Source organism: Mustela erminea, chromosome 3, assembly GCF_009829155.1.
Source record: "Mustela erminea isolate mMusErm1 chromosome 3, mMusErm1.Pri, whole genome shotgun sequence".
Classification (NCBI taxonomy): domain Eukaryota; kingdom Metazoa; phylum Chordata; class Mammalia; order Carnivora; family Mustelidae; genus Mustela; species Mustela erminea.
Genome location: NC_045616.1, coordinates 3,771,535 through 3,794,598, shown reverse-complemented (window position 1 = coordinate 3,794,598; position 23,064 = coordinate 3,771,535). Strand labels below are relative to the sequence as shown.

At 55.3% G+C, this 23,064-nt stretch overlaps 1 protein-coding gene across 30 annotated transcripts in view; it reads left to right on the top strand.

Moving 5' to 3' along the window:
* Nucleotides 1–23,064, top strand: part of OBSCN (obscurin, cytoskeletal calmodulin and titin-interacting RhoGEF) — a 137,108-nt gene that overhangs the window by 49,542 nt on the left and 64,502 nt on the right. For 26 of the 30 annotated variants that reach the window (XM_032335097.1, XM_032335094.1, XM_032335088.1 and 23 more), the window contains 23 exons: nucleotides 3,072–3,347; nucleotides 8,168–8,443; nucleotides 10,545–10,829; nucleotides 10,952–11,218; nucleotides 11,350–11,619; nucleotides 13,140–13,406; nucleotides 13,637–13,903; nucleotides 14,084–14,196; nucleotides 14,313–14,466; nucleotides 14,630–14,791; nucleotides 14,881–14,985; nucleotides 15,730–15,996; nucleotides 16,097–16,366; nucleotides 16,473–16,739; nucleotides 16,894–17,160; nucleotides 17,267–17,533; nucleotides 18,912–19,184; nucleotides 19,740–20,006; nucleotides 20,145–20,411; nucleotides 20,883–21,155; nucleotides 21,471–21,737; nucleotides 22,435–22,701; nucleotides 22,791–23,054. In XM_032335097.1, coding sequence (XP_032190988.1) covers nucleotides 3,072–3,347; nucleotides 8,168–8,443; nucleotides 10,545–10,829; nucleotides 10,952–11,218; nucleotides 11,350–11,619; nucleotides 13,140–13,406; nucleotides 13,637–13,903; nucleotides 14,084–14,196; nucleotides 14,313–14,466; nucleotides 14,630–14,791; nucleotides 14,881–14,985; nucleotides 15,730–15,996; nucleotides 16,097–16,366; nucleotides 16,473–16,739; nucleotides 16,894–17,160; nucleotides 17,267–17,533; nucleotides 18,912–19,184; nucleotides 19,740–20,006; nucleotides 20,145–20,411; nucleotides 20,883–21,155; nucleotides 21,471–21,737; nucleotides 22,435–22,701; nucleotides 22,791–23,054 — 5,658 coding nt within the window. The remainder of the gene's footprint in view (nucleotides 1–3,071; nucleotides 3,348–8,167; nucleotides 8,444–10,544; nucleotides 10,830–10,951; nucleotides 11,219–11,349; nucleotides 11,620–13,139; nucleotides 13,407–13,636; nucleotides 13,904–14,083; nucleotides 14,197–14,312; nucleotides 14,467–14,629; nucleotides 14,792–14,880; nucleotides 14,986–15,729; nucleotides 15,997–16,096; nucleotides 16,367–16,472; nucleotides 16,740–16,893; nucleotides 17,161–17,266; nucleotides 17,534–18,911; nucleotides 19,185–19,739; nucleotides 20,007–20,144; nucleotides 20,412–20,882; nucleotides 21,156–21,470; nucleotides 21,738–22,434; nucleotides 22,702–22,790; nucleotides 23,055–23,064) is intronic. The other 4 variants (XM_032335099.1, XM_032335091.1, XM_032335087.1 and 1 more) reach the window with 2 other exon arrangements.

Here is a 23,064-nt window from a genome sequence, read left to right as displayed (position 1 = left end):
TTCAAACCCCTCAGATGGTTTTTCAGAATCCATAGTCTCTTGTGATTCACCTCCTCCCCTTCCAATTTACCCCAACTCCCTGCTCCTCTCCATCTCCCTATGTCCTCTGTGTTATTTGTTATGCTCCACAAATAAGTGAAACTGTATGATAATTGACTGTCTCTGCTTGACTTATTGCGCTCAGCATAATCTCTTCGAGTCCCATCCGTGTTGATACAAAACTTGGGTATTCATCCTTTCTGATGGAGGCATAATATTCCATAGTGTATATGGACCACATCTTCCTTATCCATTCATCTGTTGAAGGGCATCTTGGTTCTTTCCACAGTTTGGTGACCATGGCCATTGCTGCTCTAAACATTGGGGTACAGATGGCCCTTCTTTTCACGACATCTGTATCTTTGTGGTAAATACCCAGTAGTGCAATTGTATGATCATAGGGAAGCTCTATTTTTAATTTCTTGAGGAATCTCCACACTGTTCTCTGAAGTGGCTGCACCAACTTGCATTCCCACCAACAGTGGAGGAGGGTTCCCCTTTCTCCACATCCTCTCCAACACATGTTGTTTCCTGTCTTGCTAATTTTGGCCATTCTAACTGGTGTAAGGTGATATCTCAATGTGGTTTTGATTTGAATCTCCCTGATGGCTAGGGATGATGAATATTTTTTCATGTATCTGATAGCCATTTGTATGTCTTCATGGGAAAAGTGTCTGTTCATATCTTCTGCCCATTTTTTGATATGATTATCTGTTTTGTGTGTGTTGAGTTTGAGAAGTTCTTTATAGATCCTGGATATCAACCTTTAGTCTGTACTGTCATTTGCAAATATCTTCTCCCATTCCGTGGGTTGCCTCTTTGTTTTGTTTACTGTTTCCTTTGCTGTGCAGAAGCTTTTGATTTTGATGAAGTCCCAAAAGTTTATTTTTGTTTTTGTTTCCTTTGCATTTGGAGCAATATCTTGAAAGAAGTTGCTGTGGCTAATATCAAAGAGATTACTGCCTATGTTCTCCTCTAGGATTCTGATGGATTCCTGTCTCACGTTGAGGTCTTTTATCCATTTCGAGTTTATCTTTGTGTATGGTGTAAGAGAATGGTTGAGTTTCATTTTTCTATATGTAGCTGTCCAATTTCCCCAGCACCGTTTATTGAAGAGACTGTCTTTTTTCCACTGTATATTTTTTCCTGTTTTGTCGAAGATTATTTGACCATAGAGTTGAGGCTCTCTATTCTGTTCCACTGGTCTATGTGTCTGTTTTTATGCCAGTACCATGCTGTCTTGGTGATCACAGCTTTGTAGTAAAGCTTGACATGAGTTAACCAATGCCCCCAGTTTTATTTTTGTTTTTCAACATTTCCTTAGCAATTCAGAGTCTCTTCTGATTCCATACAAATTTTAGGATTGTTTGCTCCAGCTCTTTGAAAAATGCCGGTGGAATTTTGACCAGAATGGCATTGAAATTATAGATTGCTCTAGGCAGTATAGACATTTTCACAATGTTTATTCTTCCGATCCAAGAGCATGGAATGGTCTTCCATCTTTTTGTGTCTTCTTCAATTTCTTTCATGAGTGTTCTTGGGAGATGACTTTTAAGGGAATTTTTAAGGTGTTACAGTAGCATTAGAAGGACCCTATTACCAATTCCTGTCTAATAAAGGATATTTAAAAGGTTTTTGGGAAAAATAATTCAAACATCATTAAGAAACAGAGAAAAAAATCTAAATCATGGTTAGAAAGTGATGGAAGACCTAAATGTGTTCAATCCTCATCATAACCCAAATAATAGCTCTTTGTGTGCAAGACTATTGACAAGTTGATTGCAAAAGCCAAAGTGTACCAAGTCACTCCTGAATAGAGAGTGTGGGGACATTTGCTGTGTCTGCTATCAAGGCTTTTTGTAAAGCTACAGCAAGTCAGACAAGTGGTTCTCTGAGCAGGGTTTGAGAAACAGCCCAGAGGAACAGAACAGTGAACCAAGAAATAGCTCTGTATAGAACCTCATGCCTTCTCTTTTTCTGTTTTTGTTTTTACCCTGGTGCTAAGTGTGAAGGTAGTAAAGGGACAGTCTTTTCACAAATAGTGATAAGATATTTAACCATGTGGAAAACTGAAATTAAGTTGGATGTCTATTTCTTGCCTTGCCAAACAGTCAACTCCAGGTGGGTTAGAGACCTCAATGTAAAACAAGTTCTATTGAGACAATGTAGGTCATTCATGACCTCAAGGTTTTGAAAACTTCCTTAAACCGAACAAAATGCACAATACAAAAAGGTCAAATTAATATACTTGCCTGTAATAGAACTCTTAGCTTTTTTTTTTTTTTTACCAGAAACATCATAAAGGAACAGAAAGGCAAGTCACAACGATGGGGAGAACACATAAAAACTCTAACATATGATTATTTAAAGAGCTCTTAAATAAATCAGAATGAAGACAATGCTGTTGAAAATGGGGCAGAACATTTGAGAAGTGACACCATGGAAAAGCAAACATTAATGACCAAAGACTTCAGGATAGGTAATCCACTCTTGAGTCATCAAGACCATGCAAGAGACAGCTATAGAATGTACAGTGTCAGTCCTGGAGGTTGCAAAAAGTTGACAACACAGAGAAGGCAAGAATGTGGAACAGCAGGAATTGTCCTGTATTCTAGATGATGCTCCTTGCAAATCACGTGGGGGAATCCTCTTGGCACCTAGAGGCATTGGGCATGTAGCCATCATGATCCACAGTTCCCATGTGCTCAGAATTCCCACCTAAACAGCCTAGATGGAGCAGTGATAGAATGTGGGTCCCCACTTGGGACAGCAACCAGGTGGAGCAATGGTAGAATATATGGTCTCCATCTGGAACATAGTATGGTCTCCTACACAGAGCAGGGAGAAAATGGGTACATAGATTGTGTTACACAGTGTCAAGAAGACTATGGAGTTTTCCAGATCACACAGTGGATGCAGAGCCTGGAGACGTTTCCAGGATCCCTGCCTCCCTCTTTAGTCCTTCTTGTCTCAATGCTGTCTTCCTAATGGACATGGTCTCTTCAATCATGTGCATCTCTCTCTGTCCCCAGAACCCTCTGTGGTGTTTGCCAAGGAGCAGCCAGCACGCAGTGAGGTGCAGGCCAAGGCGGGGTCCAGCGCCACCCTGAGCTGTGAGGTGGCCCAGGCCCAGACAGAGGTGACGTGGTACAAGGACGGGAAGAAGCTGAGTGCGAGCTCCAACGTGCACGTGGAGGCCAAGGGCTGCAGCAGGCGGCTGGTGGTGAAGCAGGCGGGGAAGGCGGACACCGGGGAGTACAGCTGCGAGGCAGGGGGCCAGAAGGTGTCTTTCCACCTGGATGTCACAGGTCAGTTCCTTCTGGTACCACCTTGTCTTGTTTGGAGGTAATAAAAGCATTGCATTACAGACCCCACAAGCTCTGGTGCTCTTTCCCTTAGTCTTCATGTTTCACCTTGGCCATCCTGTTGTCTTCTATTTTCATAGGCATGGCTATGACTGGTGGAGGTTTAATGAGAAGGGTGCATATGGAGGGAGAGGAGCCATCTGTGCCCTGAGCAGTGCTTTTGTGTCCTAATGCTTAGTCATGCATCTCAGCACCCGCAGAGAACACTCCCAGCGTCCCCTGGTGCCCAGGATGAAGGCTGTGCTTCATGCTTGGGTGCTGAAGTAGCTCATCATCTCACACCTTGGTTATGTGACTGTGCTTCTTCTGGTTGCCCCCGGTGCCCTGTTCAGGATTGCATGGGATTCTTGCTAGTGAGAGACATTTTGATTTCTTTAAATCAGGATGGGGAAGTTTTGACCATATAATCATCCTTAGAAATGTCTCAACTGAACTTTAGAATATAATGTTTTAGTTGTTTTAGGACACTGTTCACTGTTTTGCACATGGATATGCACCCATATAGATAGCAAATCTAGACCCATGTTTTCCTTCAAAGGCTGTGCAAAGTAAACAGAACCAGAGCGTTGGTATGTATGTGCCTGAGATAGTCACATGCAAGTTCTGGAATTCTCTTTCTAAAGAAAATCTTATTTCCTTGTGTCCTCAGTAAGACCATTCTGTATCAGAATTCCTCTTGGACTTTAATTTACAGGTTTAGAAAGGGAGGAAGTAAGCAGTCTAGGCTATATCATCATGCTTTGCTATAGATGAGTCCTTGTGGTGGCAGTCATTGGTTGTTGTAGGAGTATATAGTGGCATTTCCTTGTGGTCATGTGTATTTGTGCCTCTGGGATGCTTTATGGGGAAGTCCAAGGGCTAAATGGATTCATTTTGGTAAATTTCTCTTAAGCTCAGAGAATGCTGGGTAGTAACACCGCATTGACTCCCAGGTGCCAACATACAATAGTTATGATAGTATATCAGTATATAATATTTTGGGGTGTGTACAGATACCACAAAACTTACATATCTCTAAAATTATTTTTTGTGAGAGTATGGCATGTTATTTTATGAAATCAGTTCACAGAGTTTTGATAAATTGGCCAAATTCTTAGAAAAGCATATGAAAAAGTGACACAAGAAGAAATAGATAACTTAAGTAGCCCCATCACTTTAAGTGCATGTAAATAGTAATCAAAATTTTCATAGAGAATGATCTAAACCTAGTGGTTTTGTTGATAAATTACACCAAATATTCTGGAAAGTAATTATTCCATGTTCATGGAGATTCTCCTAGATAATAAACTAAAGATATATATCCTCCAGTTTGATTCACAGAGCTAATATAACACAGTACCAAAATCTGACAAGGAAAGTAGGAAGGATTAAAATTTTATGCCAATCTCCTGTGGATATCTAGGCCATGTCTTCAACAAACTATTGGCAAAGTCATCTGAGCAGGATGTCAATGAAAATACACTATGTTGAAGTCTTAGTCTAGGAATGCAATGTTGGTTTGATAGTCAAAACATTAGAAAATCACTGTAGTTGATCCTTGCATGATGAGGGGGTAGGGGTACAAATTTCCCATGTAGCCACAAATCCATATATAACTTTTGAGTCCCCCAAAACTTGACAGTTAATAGGCTATTGACTGAGACTCCAATAACTTAGTTGATTAACACATATTTTGTGTGCTATATGTACTATACATTGTATTCTTACAGTAAAGTAAGCTAGAGAGAAGAAAATGGTATTAAGAACATTACAAGAAAGAGAAAATACATTTGCAGTTCTGTAGTGTATTTACTGAAAAAAATCTGCATTTAAATGGACCTGTAATGTTCAAACATTGATTAAGAATCAACTGTATAATGTGACAGTAACTGCTTAAAGGAGAAATTGATTAAGAATCAACTGTATAATGTGGCACTAACTGCTCAAAGGAGAAAAACAATAGCTTATCTCAATAAATGCAGAAGAAAGTTTGATAAAGTATAACATAAACCCCATTTTAGCCTCCATTCATGCTATAAAATTCTTAACCAACTAGCAGTAAACCAATTCTTCCATATTTTGATAAACAGTACTACAGGAAACAACAGAAACATCATACTTAATGCAAAACCCTGAGGGGTTTGCCTATGAGATAGGGATTAAGAGAAGAAGGTACACTGTTAACACTCACAGCACTGAAGGAGGAAATAAAATGCTTAAAACTTGGGAAACAAGGTAAAATGCGTAGGTGATATAATCACCAAGTCCGAAATTCCAAAGGAAAATTGTTAGACTTTGTGTGTAATCAGAAAGATAACCATGTACAAATGTGAACACATAGTAAATGCTTCTGTATGTATATACCGACAAGAAACCATGCGAAAGTGAAAATTTAAAAGATTTATAATGGCATCAGAAGTATCATGTTTCTAATTCCAAATCTAATAAAACGTGCTTAGTAACTTTGTGAGGGAAAATTATCGAACATTTTTGAGAGAAAATAAAGAAGGTCTAAGTAAATGGATAGGAATCCATGGAACAATCTGAGATGTTCATTGATAATTCAAATCCAAGCAGATTTTCTTTGGGAGGATGGTGGAGGGTGGCGAAAATTGATAAGTAGTTTCAGTGTGAGTATTTGCACTACAAATACCTGCCATAGCATTACTATAAAGCTACAGTGACGTAGACAGCCAGATCGCAAAGATTGGACAGTTATCAGATAAAAAGAACAGAATAAAGAGCTCAGAAACAGACCCATCCGGGCGCCTGGGTGGCTCAGTTGGTTAAGCAACTGCCTTCGGCTCAGGTCACGGTCCCGGAGTTCCAGGATCGAGTCCCACATCGGGCTCCCAGCTCCATGGGGAGTCTGCTTCTCCCTCTGACCTTCTCGCCTCTCATGCTCTCTCTCACTGTCTTCTCTCAAATAAATAAATAAAATCTTAAAAAAAAAAAAAAAAGAAAGAAACAGACCCATCCATATACGAACTCCTGCCTCATCTGCACTTTTTCTTTTTTGACAGCATGTCTGGTCTTTGCAATAAGAAAAATAATTTTTTGCCATTAAACCATATGGAAAAAAAGTTGTCAAGTAATTCACAGTGCACACAAATCCAATCCTAAATGAGTTGGAGACCCCAGGGCGACAGGTGGCACAATGACCCTCTGAGATGAGGAGGAATCCTCTGAGATGAGGATTAGATTACAGTCTAATAAGGGAATTCTGACACAACAGAAATGCACTAGCCACCTTGGGACAGGAATGACAGGATTGCCCACAAAGAAATGAAAATCTTTGATTCATTAGAAGACACCAGAAAAGAGTAAAAAGACAAGCCACACACATGTGGAAGAGAGACACCTCTCATGCAAATAGAGCTCCTAAAAATAAATGTGAGAAAGACAGGCAGGGCTATTGGCCATTGGACAAATACATGACACTGACATTACCTAAGAGCAAGCAGTAATGACAGGAAAGACTAGAGAAGTTGCTCCACTGTGTGAGTCATGAGAATATGCAAAAAAACCCACAACAAAACAAAACAAAACAAAACAAAACAAAACACCCCCCAAAATCCACAACAGGCACAACTACATACCACCAAGACTGCCAGCAGTTGTCAGGACAGACTTGAAACTCTGAAGCCTGAGTAACTCTGTGCACTAAAGGGAAGGGGCTCCCTGAAAACTTTGTGGGAAGACTTTGCATCCTCTGGGAAGGTTGAGGTGTGCAGATAGCAGGAGTCCACAGGTTCCTGTGAACAGGAGTCTCTTTCAACATTCACACCTGCAAGACCAACATGGGGCAGTGACATAGTGTCTGGTCTCCACAGGGGACCAGTGGAGAAGTGGTAGAATTATCCTCACCTGGTACAGCTCACATGGAGCAGGGATAGAATGAGAGGTCCTCATGTGGAACAGCCCATCTGGAGCAGTGATAGAATGAGTGGTCCTCATGTGGAACAGCCCATCTGGAGCAGTGATAGAATGACTGGTCCACAACTGGGAAAGCCCATGTGGAGCAGTGATAGAATGCATGGTCACCAGCTGGGACAGCCCCATAAAGCAGTGATATAATGCGTGGTCCCCACCTGAGAGAGCCCACGTGCAGCAGTGATAGAATGTGTGGTCCCACCTGGGATAGTGCCCGTGGAGGAGTGATAGAATATGTGGTCATCAATGGGACAGCCCACATTGAGTAGTGATAGAATGTATGGTCCCCACTTGGGACAGTCCTTGTGGAGCGGTGATAGAATGTATGGTCACCATATGGGACAGCCCACTTGGAGCAATGATAGAATGTGTGGTCCCCATCTGGGACAGCCCACATGTAGCAGTCGAGAATGTGCGGTCCCTATTTGGGACTACCCACATAGAGCACTGATAGAGTTTGTGGTCCCCACCTGGGACAGCCCTTGGAGCAGTGTTAGGATGCAAGGTCCCCACCTGGGAGAGCCTACATGGATCAGTGATAGAATGTGTGGACCCACCTGGGATAGCCCACGTGAAACAGTGATAGAATGTATGGTCCCCACCCGGGACAGCCCACGTGGAGCAGTGATATAATGTGTGTTCTCCCACCCACAGGGCTGATGGGATTGGGTAGGTAGATTGTGTTGCTTAGTGTCAAGAAGGCTATGGGGCTTTTCTGGACCTCACAGCGGATGCAGAGCCTAGAGACGTTTCTAGTTCCTCTGCCTCCTGGTGTAGCCCTTCTTCCCCCTAGTGCTGCCTTCCTAAGGCACATGGTATCTTCAATCATGTGCATCTCTCTCTGTCCCCAGAACCCTCTGTGGTGTTTGCCAAGGAGCAGCCAGCACGCAGTGAGGTGCTCTGCAAGGCGGGGTCCAGCGCCACCCTGAGCTGTGAGGTGGCCCAGGCCCAGACGGAGGTGACATGGTACAAGGACGGGAAGAAGCTGAGTGCGAGCTCCAACGTGCACGTGGAGGCCAAGGGCTGCAGCAGGCGGCTGGTGGTGCAGCAGGCGGGGAAGGCGGACGCCGGGGAGTACAGCTGCGAGGTCGGGGGCCAGAAGGTGTCCTTCCGCCTGGATGTCACAGGTCAGCGTTTGGGTTAAAACTCTAGCCTTGATCAAGGGTGATAGAATGTATGGTCCCTACCTGGGGCAGTCCACATGGGGCAGTGATAGAATGTGTGGACCCCACCTGGGACAGTCACGTGGAGCAGTGATAGGATGTACTGTCCCCACCTGGGACAGCCACGTGGAACAGTGGGAGAATGTACGGTCCCACCTGGGACGGTCCACATGGAGCAGTGAGAGAATGTGTGGTTCCTACCTGGGACAGTCCACGTGGTGCAGAGATTGAATATAATGTCCTCACCTGGGATAGCCACGTGGAGCAGTGAGAGATTGTGTGGTCCCCATCTGGGACAGCCCACTTGGAGCAGTGATAGAATATATGGTCCCCAGCTGGGAGATCCCACGTGAGGCAGTGGGTAATGTACGGTCCCTACCTGGGACAGCCCATGTAAGGCAGCGATAGAATGTGTAGTCCCCACCTGGGACAGCCATGTGAACCAGTGAGAGAATGTGTGGTCCCCAACTGGGACAGCCCACATGGAGCAGTGATAGAATGCATGATCCCACCTGGGACAGCCAAGTAGAGCAGTGACAGGATGTGTTGTTACACCTAGGACAGTCCTCGAAGAGCAGTGATAGAATGTATGGTCCCCATTTGGGACAACCCATGTGGAGTAGTGATAGAATGTGTGGTCCCCACCTGGGACAGCCACATAGAACAGTGATGGAATGTGTGATCCCCACCTAGGACAGCCACGTGGAGCAGTGATAGAATGTGTGGTCTCCACCTGGCATAGTCCATATGGACAGAGATAGAATGTGTGGTCCCCTAGTGGGACAGTCCATGTTGAGCAGAGATAGAATGTGTGGTCCCACCTGGAACAGCCTACGTCGAGCAGTGATAGAATATATGTTCCCCAAGTGGGACATCCCACATGAAACAGTGGTAGAATATATGGTCCCCAGCTGGGATAGTCCACGTGGAACATGATAGGATGTATGTTCTCCTACCCACAGTGCTGATGGATGGGGTAATTAGATTTTGTTACTTAGTGTCAAGAAGGCTATGGGGCTTTTCCAGACCATACAGCTGATGCAGAGCCTGGAAACGTTTCCAGTTCTCCTCCCTCCCGGTGTAGTCCTTCTTCCCCCAGTGCTGCCTTCCTAAGGCACATGGTATCTTCAATCATGTGCATCTCTCTCTGTCCCCAGAACCCTCTGTGGTGTTTGCCAAGGAGCAGCCAGCACGCAGTGAAGTGCAGGCCAAGGCAGGGTCCAGCGCCACCCTGAGCTGTGAGGTGGCCCAGGCCCAGACAGAGGTGACGTGGTACAAGGACGGGAAGAAGCTGAGTGCGAGCTCCAATGTGCACGTGGAGGCCAAGGGCTGCAGCAGGCGGCTGGTGGTGCAGCAGGCGGGGAAGGCGGACGCCGGGGAGTACAGCTGCGAGGTGGGGGGCCAGAAGGTGTCCTTCCGCCTGGACGTCGCAGGTGTGTGCCAGGGTTCCGTAAAGGTAATAACGTCCTGACAAGTCAGGAAAGGAGCCCCTCTTGGACCGGATAGGGGGACAGTTGTGTGTTGCACCTGTGTTGGGTTCTCTGTGAATGGCCCAGCCCAGGATTCTGTCTACTGCCCAGGTGCTCGGACTGGAGAACTGCAGTCCCTCTTTTTGGCTGTTCTGGGCATCCACTTCCCCAAGCATCTCCCCTTCTGCCAGAATCCCACTGTAACCAGCAGATAACCAGCCATGAGCCTTTCTTGGTGTCCTGTAGACCCCTAAGGCCTGTGGCCTGTGGCAGGCACCATTCTCTGTCTAGGGCTGTCACGTTGTAGGGAAACATGAGCACACATGTGGAGCTGGGCAGCTGCGGAGCCTCACTGGAGGGGCTCTTGTCTTGGGATCCTAAGTGTCCAGCTGTGATGTGGTCAGCCCTGTGGGCTTGCCCTTGCTTGGATGCCCATCCTGACCTGGGCCTGGCCAGACTGTCCTTTCCTGCCTCCCCTCCTGGGCCTGCTTCCCGATGCCCTTCTGTAATATGGACCCAGGCCTGCTGCTAGGGGCGATGGGGCCCAAGCCAGGAACACAAGAGCCCTGCTCTTATGCTCACTGACCTCCCTCCAGAGCTGGAGCCCGAGTCCCCCGCCCTGGAGAGACCTGGCCACAGGGAGCCTCTGGTGGTCAGGGAGCATGAGGACATTGTCCTGACAGCCAAGCTGGCCACACCCTCTGTGGCCACGGTGACGTGGCTCAAGGACGGTGTGGAGATTCGCCGAAGCAAGCGGCACGAAACAGCCAGCCTGGGGGACACCCACACCCTGACCATCCACGGGGCCCAGACCCTGGACAGTGCAGTCTACAGCTGCCGTGTGGGCACGACAGGGCAGGACTTCCCTGTGCAGGTGGAAGGTCAGCAGGGCTGGGGGCGGTATTCTGGGAACCCTGTGTGTGCAGGGGGCGGGGCTGGAGCGGGCTGTCCCCAGTGAGTGCTAGCCAAAGTCCCGCAGCTGATGCCCCTTCCTGTCCTGCAGAGGTGGCCACCAAGTTCTGCCAACCCCTGGAGCCTGTGAGCGGGGAGCTGGGGGGCACGGTGACGCTGGTGTGCGAGCTGAACCCGCCCCAGGCCGAGGTCGTGTGGCGCTGCGGGAGCACACAGCTCCGGGCTGGGAAGCGCTTCCAGATTGAAGCCACAGGGCCCCGGCGCTGCCTCACGGTGTCAGGCCTGCGGCTGGAGGATGCGGGGGAGTACACGTGTGAGACTCGCAACGACCGCACCAGCGCGCAGCTCACCGTCAATGGTACTCAGTGGAGGGCCACGTACGTGGGTGGGCGGGCTGTCGGGCAGGGCGTGCCTGGGCAGCTGCCTGGTGGAGATACCCTTATCCACAACTGCAGGGTGGGGCCTCTCAAGGAAAACCCCTGTCCACAGCCCCCCGCACGGTCAAGTTCACATCAGAGTTGAGGGCGGTGGTGGCCGAGGAAGGTGGAGAGGCCACCTTCCAGTGCGTGGTGTCCCCGGGCGACTCGGCAGTCACGTGGTTCCGGGACGGCGCCTTGCTGAAGCCCAGCCAGAAGTTTCTCATCTCCCAAAGTAGCTCCAGCCACAGCCTGACCATCTCTGGCCTGACCCTGGAGGACGCTGGTCAGATCACTGCAGAGGCTGAGGGTATCCAGTCCTCAGCTGCTCTCCGGGTTCGAGGTGAGTGGATGGGGCCTCAGGGAGGGCCTCTCCATGGGCTCATTCCCTTGCAGCCTTCCGCTGCCAGCCTGGGTCCAGCTGGTCTGGGTGACCTGGATATTTCACAAGGGGGAGAGGGGGGATGGGCGGTGCCCAGGGGCCGGGTACCTACTTGGAAGGGGACACAGTAAACTGCCAAAAGGCGCGTCTGGTTGGGGAGTGGGCAGAGGTTGAGGCTGTCCAAGGAGGCTTCCTGGAGGAGGCATCCTCAGCTGAGCCCCATGGATGGAAATGGAGTTGGCAGCCAGTGCAAGCAGAGGCAGGAGGTGGGGATGAACTTCACTGGCTGGAGCCAGGACCTCTCCTGGGGAGCTGTTGCAGGTTCTGAGCGAGAGTAATGTGCACACACAGACCTTCTGGGGAGATCACGGCAGAGCCTGGGACTGGGAGGCCCACTTGCATCATGCTTTTCATTCCTCACATGGAGTGTCCAGGGTCTCCCTAGAGCAGAGTGGCTGGTGCTGCAGGTCCGGGGATTCAGTCTGTTGCACCAGCTCCCTGTGACCTGCTGCTGGTGGTCATGGGCCACACTTAGGAGTTCTGGGCACTGTGTCTGGCCTGGTTGTTGGCCAGGGAGCAGGAGAGGAGACACATGTTGGGGAAGGAGCAGCCTCCAAGAGCCTCAGCTTCTTCCCATGAAACTGTGCCCATGCAGGTGCACAGCTGGGCCCAGCTTCCTCCCATGTAGCTGTGCCCATGCAGGTGCACAGCTGAGCCTGGCTTCCTTCCACATAACTACGTATGCAAGTGCGCAGCTGATTCTGGTTTCCTCCCATGTAACTGTGCCTGCGCAGGTGCACAGCTGGGCTTGGCTTCCCCACATGTAATTGTATGTGTGCAGGTGCACAGCTGGGCCTGGCTTCCTCCCGCATAGCTATATGTGTGCAGTTGCACAGCTGGTTCTGGTTTCCTACCACGTAACTATGCCTGTGCAGGTGCACAGCTGTACCCAGCTTCCTCCGACAAAACTGCTTGTGCAGGTGCACAGCTGAGCCCGGCTTCCTCCCACGTAGCTGTATGTATGCAGATGGACAGCTGGGCCCGGCTTCCTCCCACATCACTGTGCCCTTGCAGGTGCACAGCTGGGTCTGGCTTCCTCCCAAGTAACAGTATGTGTGCAGGTACGCTGTGCCCTTGCAGGTGCACAGCTGGGCCTGGCTTCCTCCCACGTAGCTGTACTTGTGCACATGCACAGCTGGGCCTGGTTTCCTCCTACTTAACTGCCTGTGCAGGTACACAGCTGGGCCCGGCTTCCTCCCATGTAAGTGTATGTGTATAGGTGTACAGCTGGGCCCGGCTTCCTCCCATGAACTGTGCCCATGCAGATGCTCAGCTGGGCCCAGCCTGGAGGCGGAATGTGAGGTCATGGTGGGGAGCAGGTGTGCCATTGAGGGGTGGGGTAGGGGGTGGAAGGGCCCTCAAGCTCTGGCTCTTCCAAGAGTGGTCGTGACTGTGGTGACCTCCTTTGTTTGTGACCTCAGAGGCTCCGGTGCTATTCAGAAAGAAGCTGGAACCCCAGACGGTGGAAGAGCGGAGCTCAGTGACCATGGAGGTGGAGCTGACGCGGCCGTGGCCCGATGTCAAGTGGACACGGAATGCAGCCGCCCTGGCGCCAGGCAAGAACGTGGAGATCCACGCGGAAAGCACCAGTCACCGCTTGGTTCTGCACTGTGTGGGTTTCGCTGACCGTGGCTTCTATGGGTGCGAGACTCCAGACGACAAGACGCAGGCCAAGCTCACCGTGGAAAGTGAGCAGCCGTAGCAGGCGGGGCCCCAGGAGTCAGGAAAGAGGTGGGAGGGGGAGGGGATGGATGTCCCCCTGCAGGGACAGGCCCTGGGGGGTGCTGGGAAGGAAGGGGTGGGCCTTTGGCTCTGAGGAGCCAAAGGGTGAGGTGAGTGAGGGAGGTGAGTGAGGGCTGACCTCGCGGGCTAAGGTGTCTGTGCAGTGGCTTACCCCTGCCCCTGCATGTGTGCTCAGTGCGCCGGGTCCAGCTCGTGCGGGGCCTACAGGCGGTGGAGGTGTCCGAGCTGGGCACAGTCAGCATGGAGGTGGAGCTGTCCCACGCTGACGTGGAGGGCAGCTGGACGCGGGATGGCCTGCGGCTACAGCCAGGGCCGACGTGCCAGCTGGCCGTACATGGCCCCATCCACACGCTCACGCTGTTGGACCTGCGGCCACGGGATGGCGGCCTCGTCACCTTCAAAGCTGAGGGGGTGCACACGTCCGCGCGGCTCATGGTAACCGGTGCGTGGGCCTGGGTGCACCCTGCTCTGTCCCCCAGGTAGCCTGGGGAGGCGGGCGGGCTGGGGTGGCAGAATCCTGGGCTCTGGGCTCTGTGTCTCATTCCTAGAACAGCTGTCTGACACCGCCCTGCTCAGGCCCCTCTTGGCTCTGCCTCTCACCCTTCCCCTCCTGCCACCCTAGAGCTGCCTGTGAGGTTCAGCCGCCCCCTGAAGGACATGGTGGTCACAGAGAAGGACAAGGTGACCCTGGAGTGTGAGCTGTCACGCCCCAATGTGGATGTGCGCTGGCTGAAGGTGCCTGCCTCTCACCCGAGTACTCTGGCTCCCTCTGCCTCTCTTGGTGGCCTGTCAGGCACGGGACAGCTCTGCTGGGGAGTCTCAGCACCTGACCCAACCTCATCCCTCCTCAGGACGGTGTGGAGCTGCGGGTGGGCAAGACAGTGGGCATGGTGGCCCAGGGTGCCTGTCGGAGTCTCATCATTTACCGGTGTGAGCTCGGGGACCAGGGCGTGTACGTGTGTGACGCCCACGACGCTCAGAGCTCAGCCTCCCTGAAGGTGCAAGGTGGGCCGATGAGGGTCAGAACCTCCTGGCACCCCCACATTCCCCAGTGGGGGGCTCAGCCCCCTGGCTCACCCTGCCCTGTCCCCTTCAGCAGTCCAGGTGGGAGGGGGGAAGGGGCAGCTTCGTGTGTCCAGGGGTGACAAGGCCCTGCTCATTACCCCAGGTCGCAAGGTCCATATCGTGAGGCCCCTGGAGGACGTGGAGGTGATGGAGAAGGAGGGTGCCACGTTCTCCTGTGAGGTCTCACTCGACGAGGTGCCGGCCCAGTGGTTCTGGGAGGGCACTAAGCTTCGGCCCAGTGACAACGTGCGCACCCGCCAGGAAGGTGCGGTGGTGGGCAGGCTTCGGGAGGGCATGTCCTCCTCCAGTCCCCAGGCCCTCCTTCCTCCAGCACTGAGTGGCCTGTGTTTCCAGGAAGGAAATACACTCTCATCTTCCGGAAGGTCCTGGCAGAAGATGCCGGGGAGATCAAATTTGTCGCAGAAAATGCAGAATCACGAGCACAGCTCCGAGTGAAAGGTGAGGGAGTCCAGGGGAGGGTCTGTGCTGGGCAGTGTGTGGGTGCACACACACCTTTTGGGCCTTCCAGGGGCTGACAGGTCCGTTGCCACAGAACAGGCGTGGGGCACCCAGGCCTTTCTTGGGAGGACAGCACTGACCCAGAAGGAGAGGTCTTGGAGATTCAGCCTTTTGTATGAGGGCTCAGGGTCTCCTTGTTGAAATTGGAGGCAGCAGTAAATCCTGGGACTGGAGCAAGTGCTGGAGAGGTGGTGAGGGCAGATGGCACCCCTGGCAGGTGGGGGGGGCAGGTGGACCCCTGCAGGTGTCGAGCATCAGCCCTTAGCTGGTGGCCTTGGTGACAGTGAGGGCACCGAGAAGAGAGAGTCAATGGCAAGGGAGGGGCAGGAAGGCATAGGAGGCATGGATTTGCTTGATGCAGGGGTGCGGGGGGAGGTGTGAGGAAATGTGGCAAAGCAGGGATGTGTGGAGAGCAGGGGTGCACGGAAGGAGCTTGTGAAGGGTCAGGGGCACGGAAGTGGGTGTGCTCAGCTTCCTCCCGGTCAGCTGTGTGTGTGGGTCCCAGAGAAGCCCGATGGAGACACTCGGCATAGCCATCACTGGACAGTGAACCGGGCCAGCGTGGGCTGTTCTGCTGGAGCGTGGTGGGAATCTGCTGGTTGGAGGCTGAAGAGCACCCACACCAGTTTGGGTGTGGGGTTTTGGAGCTCTGAGCACCCCCAACCACACCGGCCACACCCACAGAGCTGCCAGTGGCCATCCTACGGCCGTTGCGGGACAAGATAGCCATGGAGAAGCACCGCGGCGTGCTGGAGTGCCAGCTGTCTCGGGCCAGTGCGCAGGTACAGTGGTTCAAGGGCAGCGTGGAACTACAGCCCGGGCCCAAGTACGAGATGGTCAGTGACGGCCTCTACCGGAAGCTAATCATCAAGGATGTGCATCCCGAGGATGAGGACATGTACACCTGCAACGCTGGAGACGTTAAGACCAGCGCCCAGTTCTTCGTGGAAGGTGCGGGCAGCACCGTGGGGGCGCCTCTCCGGAGTCCCAGGGCAGTGGGCGGTCCTCCTTGCCGGACCGTGCCAGTGACCAATCAATCTCTCACCCACAGAGCAATCCATCACCATCGTGCGCGGTCTACAGGACGTGACCGTGATGGAGCCTGCCCCCGCCTGGTTCGAGTGCGAGACCTCCATTCCGTCGGTGCGGCCGCCCAAGTGGCTCCTGGGAAAGACGATGCTGCAGGCGGGGGCGAACGTGAGCATGGAGCAGGAGGGCACGGTGCATCGCCTGACTCTGCGGCGCACCTGCTCCACCATGACCGGGCCTGTGCACTTCACCATCGGCAAGTCGCGCTCCACTGCACGCCTGGTGGTCTCAGGTGAGCCCACAGCGTGGGTGGGCTGCACACGGACCTGGATCAGGGCTGGGGTAGAACCCGTGGTCCCCCGGAGGCCATAGCACCGCCCTCTTCCCTTCTGCTGCAGACATCCCGATGGTGCTCACGCGGCCGCTGGAGCCCAAGGCGGGGCGCGAGCAGCAGTCGGTGGTCCTGTCCTGCGACTTCAAGCCGCCCCCCAAGGCCGTGCAGTGGTACAAGGAAGACACTCCCCTGGCACCCTCTGAGAAGTTCAAGATGAGCCTGGAGGGCCACATGGCGGAGCTGCGAATCCTCCGCCTCACACCCGCGGACGCCGGCATCTACCGGTGCCAAGCCGGCAGCGCCCAGAGCAGCACGGAGGTCACCGTGGAAGGTACCGAGGGTGCCTGAGGCCCTGGAAGGATCTCGGAGGCTGAGCGGCCCACCGTGCCCCTGGAAGCACGCGAGGGCTCACGGGGCCCTGGGAGGGTCTCTGAGGGCGGGGGACGCCAGGAACGGGTGCTGAGCGGCCTGCCGTGCCCCTGCAGCGCGCGAGGTGACCGTGACACAGCCATTGCAGGACATAGAAGTCACGGAGGAGAGCCGAGCCTCTTTCTTCTGTGAGCTGTCCCATGAGGACGAGGAGCTGGAGTGGTCACTCAACGGCACGCCTCTGTACAACGACAGCTTCCATGAGATCACCCACGAGGGCCAGCGCCACACGCTGGTGCTGAAGCGGGTTCGGCGGGCGGATGCGGGCACCGTGCGCGCCTCCTCCCCCAAGGTGTCGGCCACTGCCCGCCTGGAGGTCAAAGGTGAGGCGTCCCTGCGGGCCCTTAGGGTCCTCCCAGGAAGGGGCGCTGGGGTCTGCAGGCCCCTAGCTGGCGCTCACTCACCTGTCCACATCCGCCCCCCCACCAGCAAAGCCAGTGGTGTTCCTGAAGGCTCTCGATGATGTGTCCGCGGAGGAGCGGGGCACACTGGCCCTGCAGTGCGAGGTCTCGGACCCCCAGGCCCGCGTGGTGTGGCGGAAAGACAGCGTGGAACTGGGCCCCAGCGACAAGTACGACTTCTTGCACACGGCGGGCACGCGTGGGCTTGTGGTGCATGACCTGAGTCGGGACGACACCGGCCTCTACACTTGCAGCGTGGGCTCCGAGGAGACCCGCGCCAGAGTCAGTGTGCACGGTGCGTGGCTGGCGCTGGGACAGCGCGTCCAGGGGGTGCAGCTGTGGCCGGGGGTGGGGCGGGTCTAGGAGGCAGGTCCAAGCCCAGGGGGTGGAGCCGCGTCCGGGGGCGGGTCGGGTCCAGGGGCGGGGTCCGTTCCAGGGGCCCGGTCACGTCAGGAGACAGGTCCAGGCCCAGGGGGTGGAGCCGCGCCCAGGGGACGAGGCGGATCCAGGGATCCGGTCCGTTCCAGGGGGCGGGGCGGGTCAGGAAACAAGTCCAGGCTCAGGAGGTGGAACCGCGGCCAAGGGGCGGGGCGGGTCCAGGAGGTAGACCCAGGCCCAGGGGGTGGAGCCGCGTCCAGGGGACAAGGCGAGTCCAGGGGTGGGGTCCGGTCCAGGGGGCGGAGCTGCTTCCAGGTGACGAGGCCGGGTCTGAGGCGGAGCCAGTTTTAGGGCGCGGGGCTGCTTCCAGGTCTGTGTGTGTGGGGAGGGCTGCCTCTGCCCTGGACCCACCCCTTCTCCAAGGCGGGAGGCTAACCTGCAGAGCTCTGGAGGTCAGGATAGGCTCCTGGAGGAGTAGGCTGGATGTGATCCCAGGAGACCCAGGTACAGGCAGGCGGGCGAGGGACGATGAGCAAGGGGAGGGCTGGGGAGACTGGACTGGCAGTGCCTGATAGAGTCCCGGTGGCTGGAGACATTCCCCGGCATCAGGGACTGTGTGGGCAGCTATGGGGGTCACAAAGAGGTACAGTCAAGGCTACAGCTTGGGGGTGGCTGGCTGCAGAAGCCAAGATGTCAGATGTAGGATGCCCTGGAGGGACTCCCAGGCCACAGGCACAGCCTGGTGAAGGTGGTTGTTTGAAGGCCACGTGCCTCCCCATGGAGTCAGCAGGGCAGCGTGGGCCCCCTCACGGCCAGCACAGCAGATGTCCCTCTCAGCCCGAGCCTGACCTGCGTGCACAGCTCTCCTGGCCCAGCTCCTTCGGTCCCATTCTCCCTCACGTGCGTGCGCACGGCAGGCCTGCTGCCTGGTCACCCTGTGGACCCTCTGGCGGGTCCCTGCCGGTCTGGCTGGGGTTTGAGGACAGAAAGGGAAGGGGGCAGGGCAGCATGGTGGGTCTGTGCTCGAGCTAGACGGCCCCTTCATTTGGGACTCCCGTCCTTGGCCTTCTGGAGTGTTCAAGCTGTGACCGCTGTGGACAGTGCTTGTCCTGTAGTGGACTGGAAGTGACAGCAGGCCCCCCAGGATTAGGGCTTCAGGGGGTGGGAGTGAGGGTTCAGCTTTCATGGGGTCTGCCTGGGGCAGCTCTGGGCTTGATGGTGCCAGATCGGGGTAGGGGAGGGGCTGGGGTCCAAGAGCCTGGCCTGGGGTGACCGCCATCTCCTGTGGCCCACAGACTTACACGTGGGCATCACCAAGAGGCTGAAGATGGTGGAGGTGCTGGAGGGCCAGAGCTGCACGTTCGAGTGTGTTCTGTCCCACGAGAACACCGGCGACGTGGCCACGTGGACTGTAGGTGGGAAGACAGTGGGTGGCTCGGGCCGCTTCCGGGCCAGCCGCCAGGGCCGCAAGTACACCCTGGCTATCCAAGATGCTGCTCCTAGTGACGCTGGGGAGGTGATGTTCTCCATACTGGACCTCACCTCCAAGGCCTCCCTCATCGTCCGAGGTGGGCACGGGGCAGGGATGGGCACCTGTCTCCATGGGGCTGGGGGTACTGTGCCTCAGGCAGGAATGGGGTGCTCCTGGGGACTGTCCCCTTGGGCAGCTCCCCGGTTGGAGATCCAGAGACACTGTTGGGGGCTGGGGCTTAGTCATCTGAAGGAGCTCCCTCTTTCCAGACTCTGGGCAGAAGCAGGGCTTCTGGTCTTTGGTGTGTGGTCTGAGAGCTATGGGAGCCCCTAGGCTCATGGCTCCCTGAGCTGGTGAGTCGCTGCTGCTCTTCCTGAATTCATGCACCTGGCATAAATCAAATTCAGGTGCAGGTGGTGACACCCAGTCCCCAGCTCTTGCTGCCAGCAGCCATGCTTTCAATCCCAGGCTCTGAAGGGGGCCAAGGTGTGAGAGTCTGTGGCCTCCTGTGTCCTCTCCCCAGCTTCCTCCCCATGACACGCTGGCTCCTGATTTCCAGGGCCCAAGGTCCCCATGGTTACCTGCCCCACCCTCACCCTAAGCATGGCTGGGACCCGGCTGTGTCTTATGGTGGCTGCCCTGCCCTCTTCAGAGAGGCCCACGGACATCGTGAAGCCCCTGGAAGACCAGCAGGCTGCTCCGGGAGAGGATGTGGTGCTGAGCTGTGAGCTGTCCCGGGCCGGCACCCCAGTGCGCTGGCTGAGGGACGGGAAGGCCATTCGCAAGAGTCAGAAGTATGACCTCGTCGTGGATGGCCCTCGGGCCATGCTGGTGGTCCATGCTGTCTCGCCCAAGGATTCCGGCGAGTACACGTGTGAGACAGAGGCTTCCAAGAGCACAGCGAGCCTCCGTGTGGAAGGTGACCCCACAAGAGACCCGGGGAGGGGTCCCCATGGCCTCAGCAGGGGAGGTGCCCACAGTGGGGGATGTTCCCTGTCCAAGGGGCCGGCATAGGGTCCACACAGCCCTCACCCCCACCCCTTCCCACCCCTCCCAGAAAAGGCAAACTGGTTCACGGAGGAGCTGGCTGATCTGCAGGGGACGGAGAAGGGCACGGCCGTGTTTGTGTGCAGGACTGAGCGGCCTGCCGCTGTGGTGATCTGGCGTAAGGGGCTTACGGAGCTGCCTGCCTCAGGGAAGCACACACCCAGCCAGGATGGCCTGACCCTGAAGCTGACCATCAGTGCCCTGACCAAGGCAGACAGTGACACCTACACCTGCGACATTGGCCAGGCCTGCTCCCAGGCCCGGCTCCTGGTGCAGGGTGAGGCCCGGCGGGGTCCTGGTCTGTAGGGGGCTGGCTGGGAGCTGGGTCTGGAGGGGGCTCAGAGGCCCTCCGAGACCAGCTTCAGTTTCCCTGTTCCTGGGAACCTTGGTGGTTTCGTCTCTGAGGCCCTGCTGGTGGTACCTGGTGCAAATTTGTGTAGCCATGGCTGTGAGCCCTTCCTGTGTGCTGGTATGAGCCTGATTGCCCACGCCGGAGCCAGCTGGGTTGGCTCATGGGATGTGCAGCCTGGTCCCCTATGCCGGAGCCAATGGGGATGGTCCACGGGGCATGTGGCCCAGCAGCAGGGACGGCCCACGGGACATGCAGCCTGGGAGCGGGGATGGCCCACGGGACGAGTGGTCCAGGAGTGGGGACAGCCCATGGGATGAACGACCCGGGAGTGGGGACGGCCTATTTCCAGCGGCAGCTGGCTGCAGGGGACCCTGATTGCCGGTCTGCGCCCTGTAGGCCAGAGGGTGCTCATCACAGAGGACCTGGAGGATGTGGAGGTACGCGAGGGCTCGTCAGCCACCTTCTCCTGCCGCATCTCCCCCCCCGACTATGGGCCTGTGCAGTGGTTCCTGGATCAGACGCCCCTGCACCCCAATGAGCTCAATGAGATCCAGGCTCAGCCCGGCGGGTACCATGTGCTCACCCTTCGGCAGCTGGCTCTCAAGGACTCAGGCACCATCCACTTTGAGGCGGGGGACCAGCGGGCCTCAGCCACACTGCAGGTCACAGGTGGGCTGTGTGCTCCGCACTGTGGAGGGCCCAGTCCACGGACTAAGGGGCAGCCGTGGGGAGGGCAGATGTTGGCCACACATAGAGCATGGCCCTGGGGCTCATGGGGATGGTGCCCAGCCTATGGACCCCGGCGAGGTGGGCTATTGGAGGGCGATCCACCATCCTCACAGGGTGGACTGCGCTGTACCAGGCCTGCCTCATCCCCCTGGCAGCCCATGACCCTGGCCCGAGGGGGCAGCTGCACACCTAGCCAGGGAGCTGCTTTGTGTGCAGGAGTCCCCAAGCATCCTGTGTGTCTCTCTGTACCCCCAGAAAAGCTGAGTGTGTTCTCCCGTGAGCTCACAGACGCTACTGTCACGGAGGGGGAGGACCTGACCCTGATCTGTGACACCACCACCTCGGACAGCCCCGTGTCCTGGACCAAGGACGGGAAGGCTCTGCGGCCATCGGCTCGCTGCCAGCTGAGCCAGGAGGGCCACCGGGCACAGCTGGTCATTACTGGAGCCACCCTGCAGGATGGTGGGCGCTACAAGTGTGAGTCTGGGGGATCCTGGACCAGCTCCATTGTCAGGGTCCACGGTAAGTTCCTGGGATCACACTCCATCTCAGGGTGGGGGGCCCTGGGACCCCAGCATCCCCCCTTCTTTCCGTCTCAGGGCTCTGATGCTGCTGGAGTTTCCCCCCCCCCCCCGCCCCTGTCGTCTCCTGAGCAGCTGCCTGCTTCTTGCTTCATGCCTGTGTCTTGTCCTGACCCCTGTGTCTCCCTCCTCGGACTTGGCTGGTCTCCCCCTGCTCGGTTAGCATGAGTTGTTTAACACATGCCACAGGCTGGGCGGTCCAGCGACAGACGTGGACAGTCTCCCCATCCTGGGGCTGGGAAATCCCAGGTCCAGGCGTGGGCACCACTGGCTTCTCCCGGGGCCTCTCTCCGTGGCATGGATGTGCCAACTTCTCCCTGTGTCCTTGCACTGTCCTCTGTCTGTGTCTGTGTCCTCATTTCTGACTGCGGGATTACGTGACTCGCAGGGTCAAGCTCAACCCTGTGGCCCCTTTTACCTTAATTACCTCTGTAAAGACCCCTTGTTCAGTCACAGTTGCCCTGAGGTTCTGGGGGGTGGGGCTCCGGCCTGTGAATTTGGGGGTGCACTGTTCATGCCAGTCTGCCCTTCTCTGCTCTTATCTCCTGCTGGCTGCTGTGTCCCCAGCTGCCGGCAGCCATAGGGCCCTGGCTGGGGTGCAGGAGGTGGGTGTGAACTGAGCGTGTGCCTGCCCACAGCACGGCCAGCACGTTTCCGTGAGGGGCTGAAGGACCTGGAGGTGCTGGAGGGCGGGGCTGCCACTCTGCGCTGCAAGCTGTCGTCTGTGGTCGCACCCGTGGAGTGGCGCCGTGGAGAGGAGGTTCTGCGGCCTGGGCCTAAGTACAGTTTGCATCAGGAGGGCACAGTGCTTGAGCTGGTGGTCCGGGACCTGCGGCCCCAGGACAGCGGACCATACTCCTGCTGTTTCGGGGACCAAAGGACCATGGCCACACTCACTGTGAAGGGTAAGCAGCCCCGTCTGCCTGCCCACAAACCCCTTTCGTCCCTGTGGGAGGATGAAAACGGCATTCTCTGTCTGTCGGTCCTGTTGCAGCCTCACCTGCTGAGTTCATAGGGAGAATGAGAAGCAAGGAGGCCACGGAAGGGGCCACGGCCACATTGCGCTGTGAGCTGAGCAAGGAGGCCCCCGTGGAGTGGAAGAAGGGGTCCGAGACCCTCAGAGCTGGGGACAGAGTCAGCCTGAGGCAGGATGGGACCACGTGTGAGCTGGAGATCCGTGGCCTGGCCGTGGCAGATGCCGGGGAGTACTCGTGTGTGTGCGGGCAGGAGAAGACATCAGCCACGCTGACCGTCAGGGGTAAAGACCG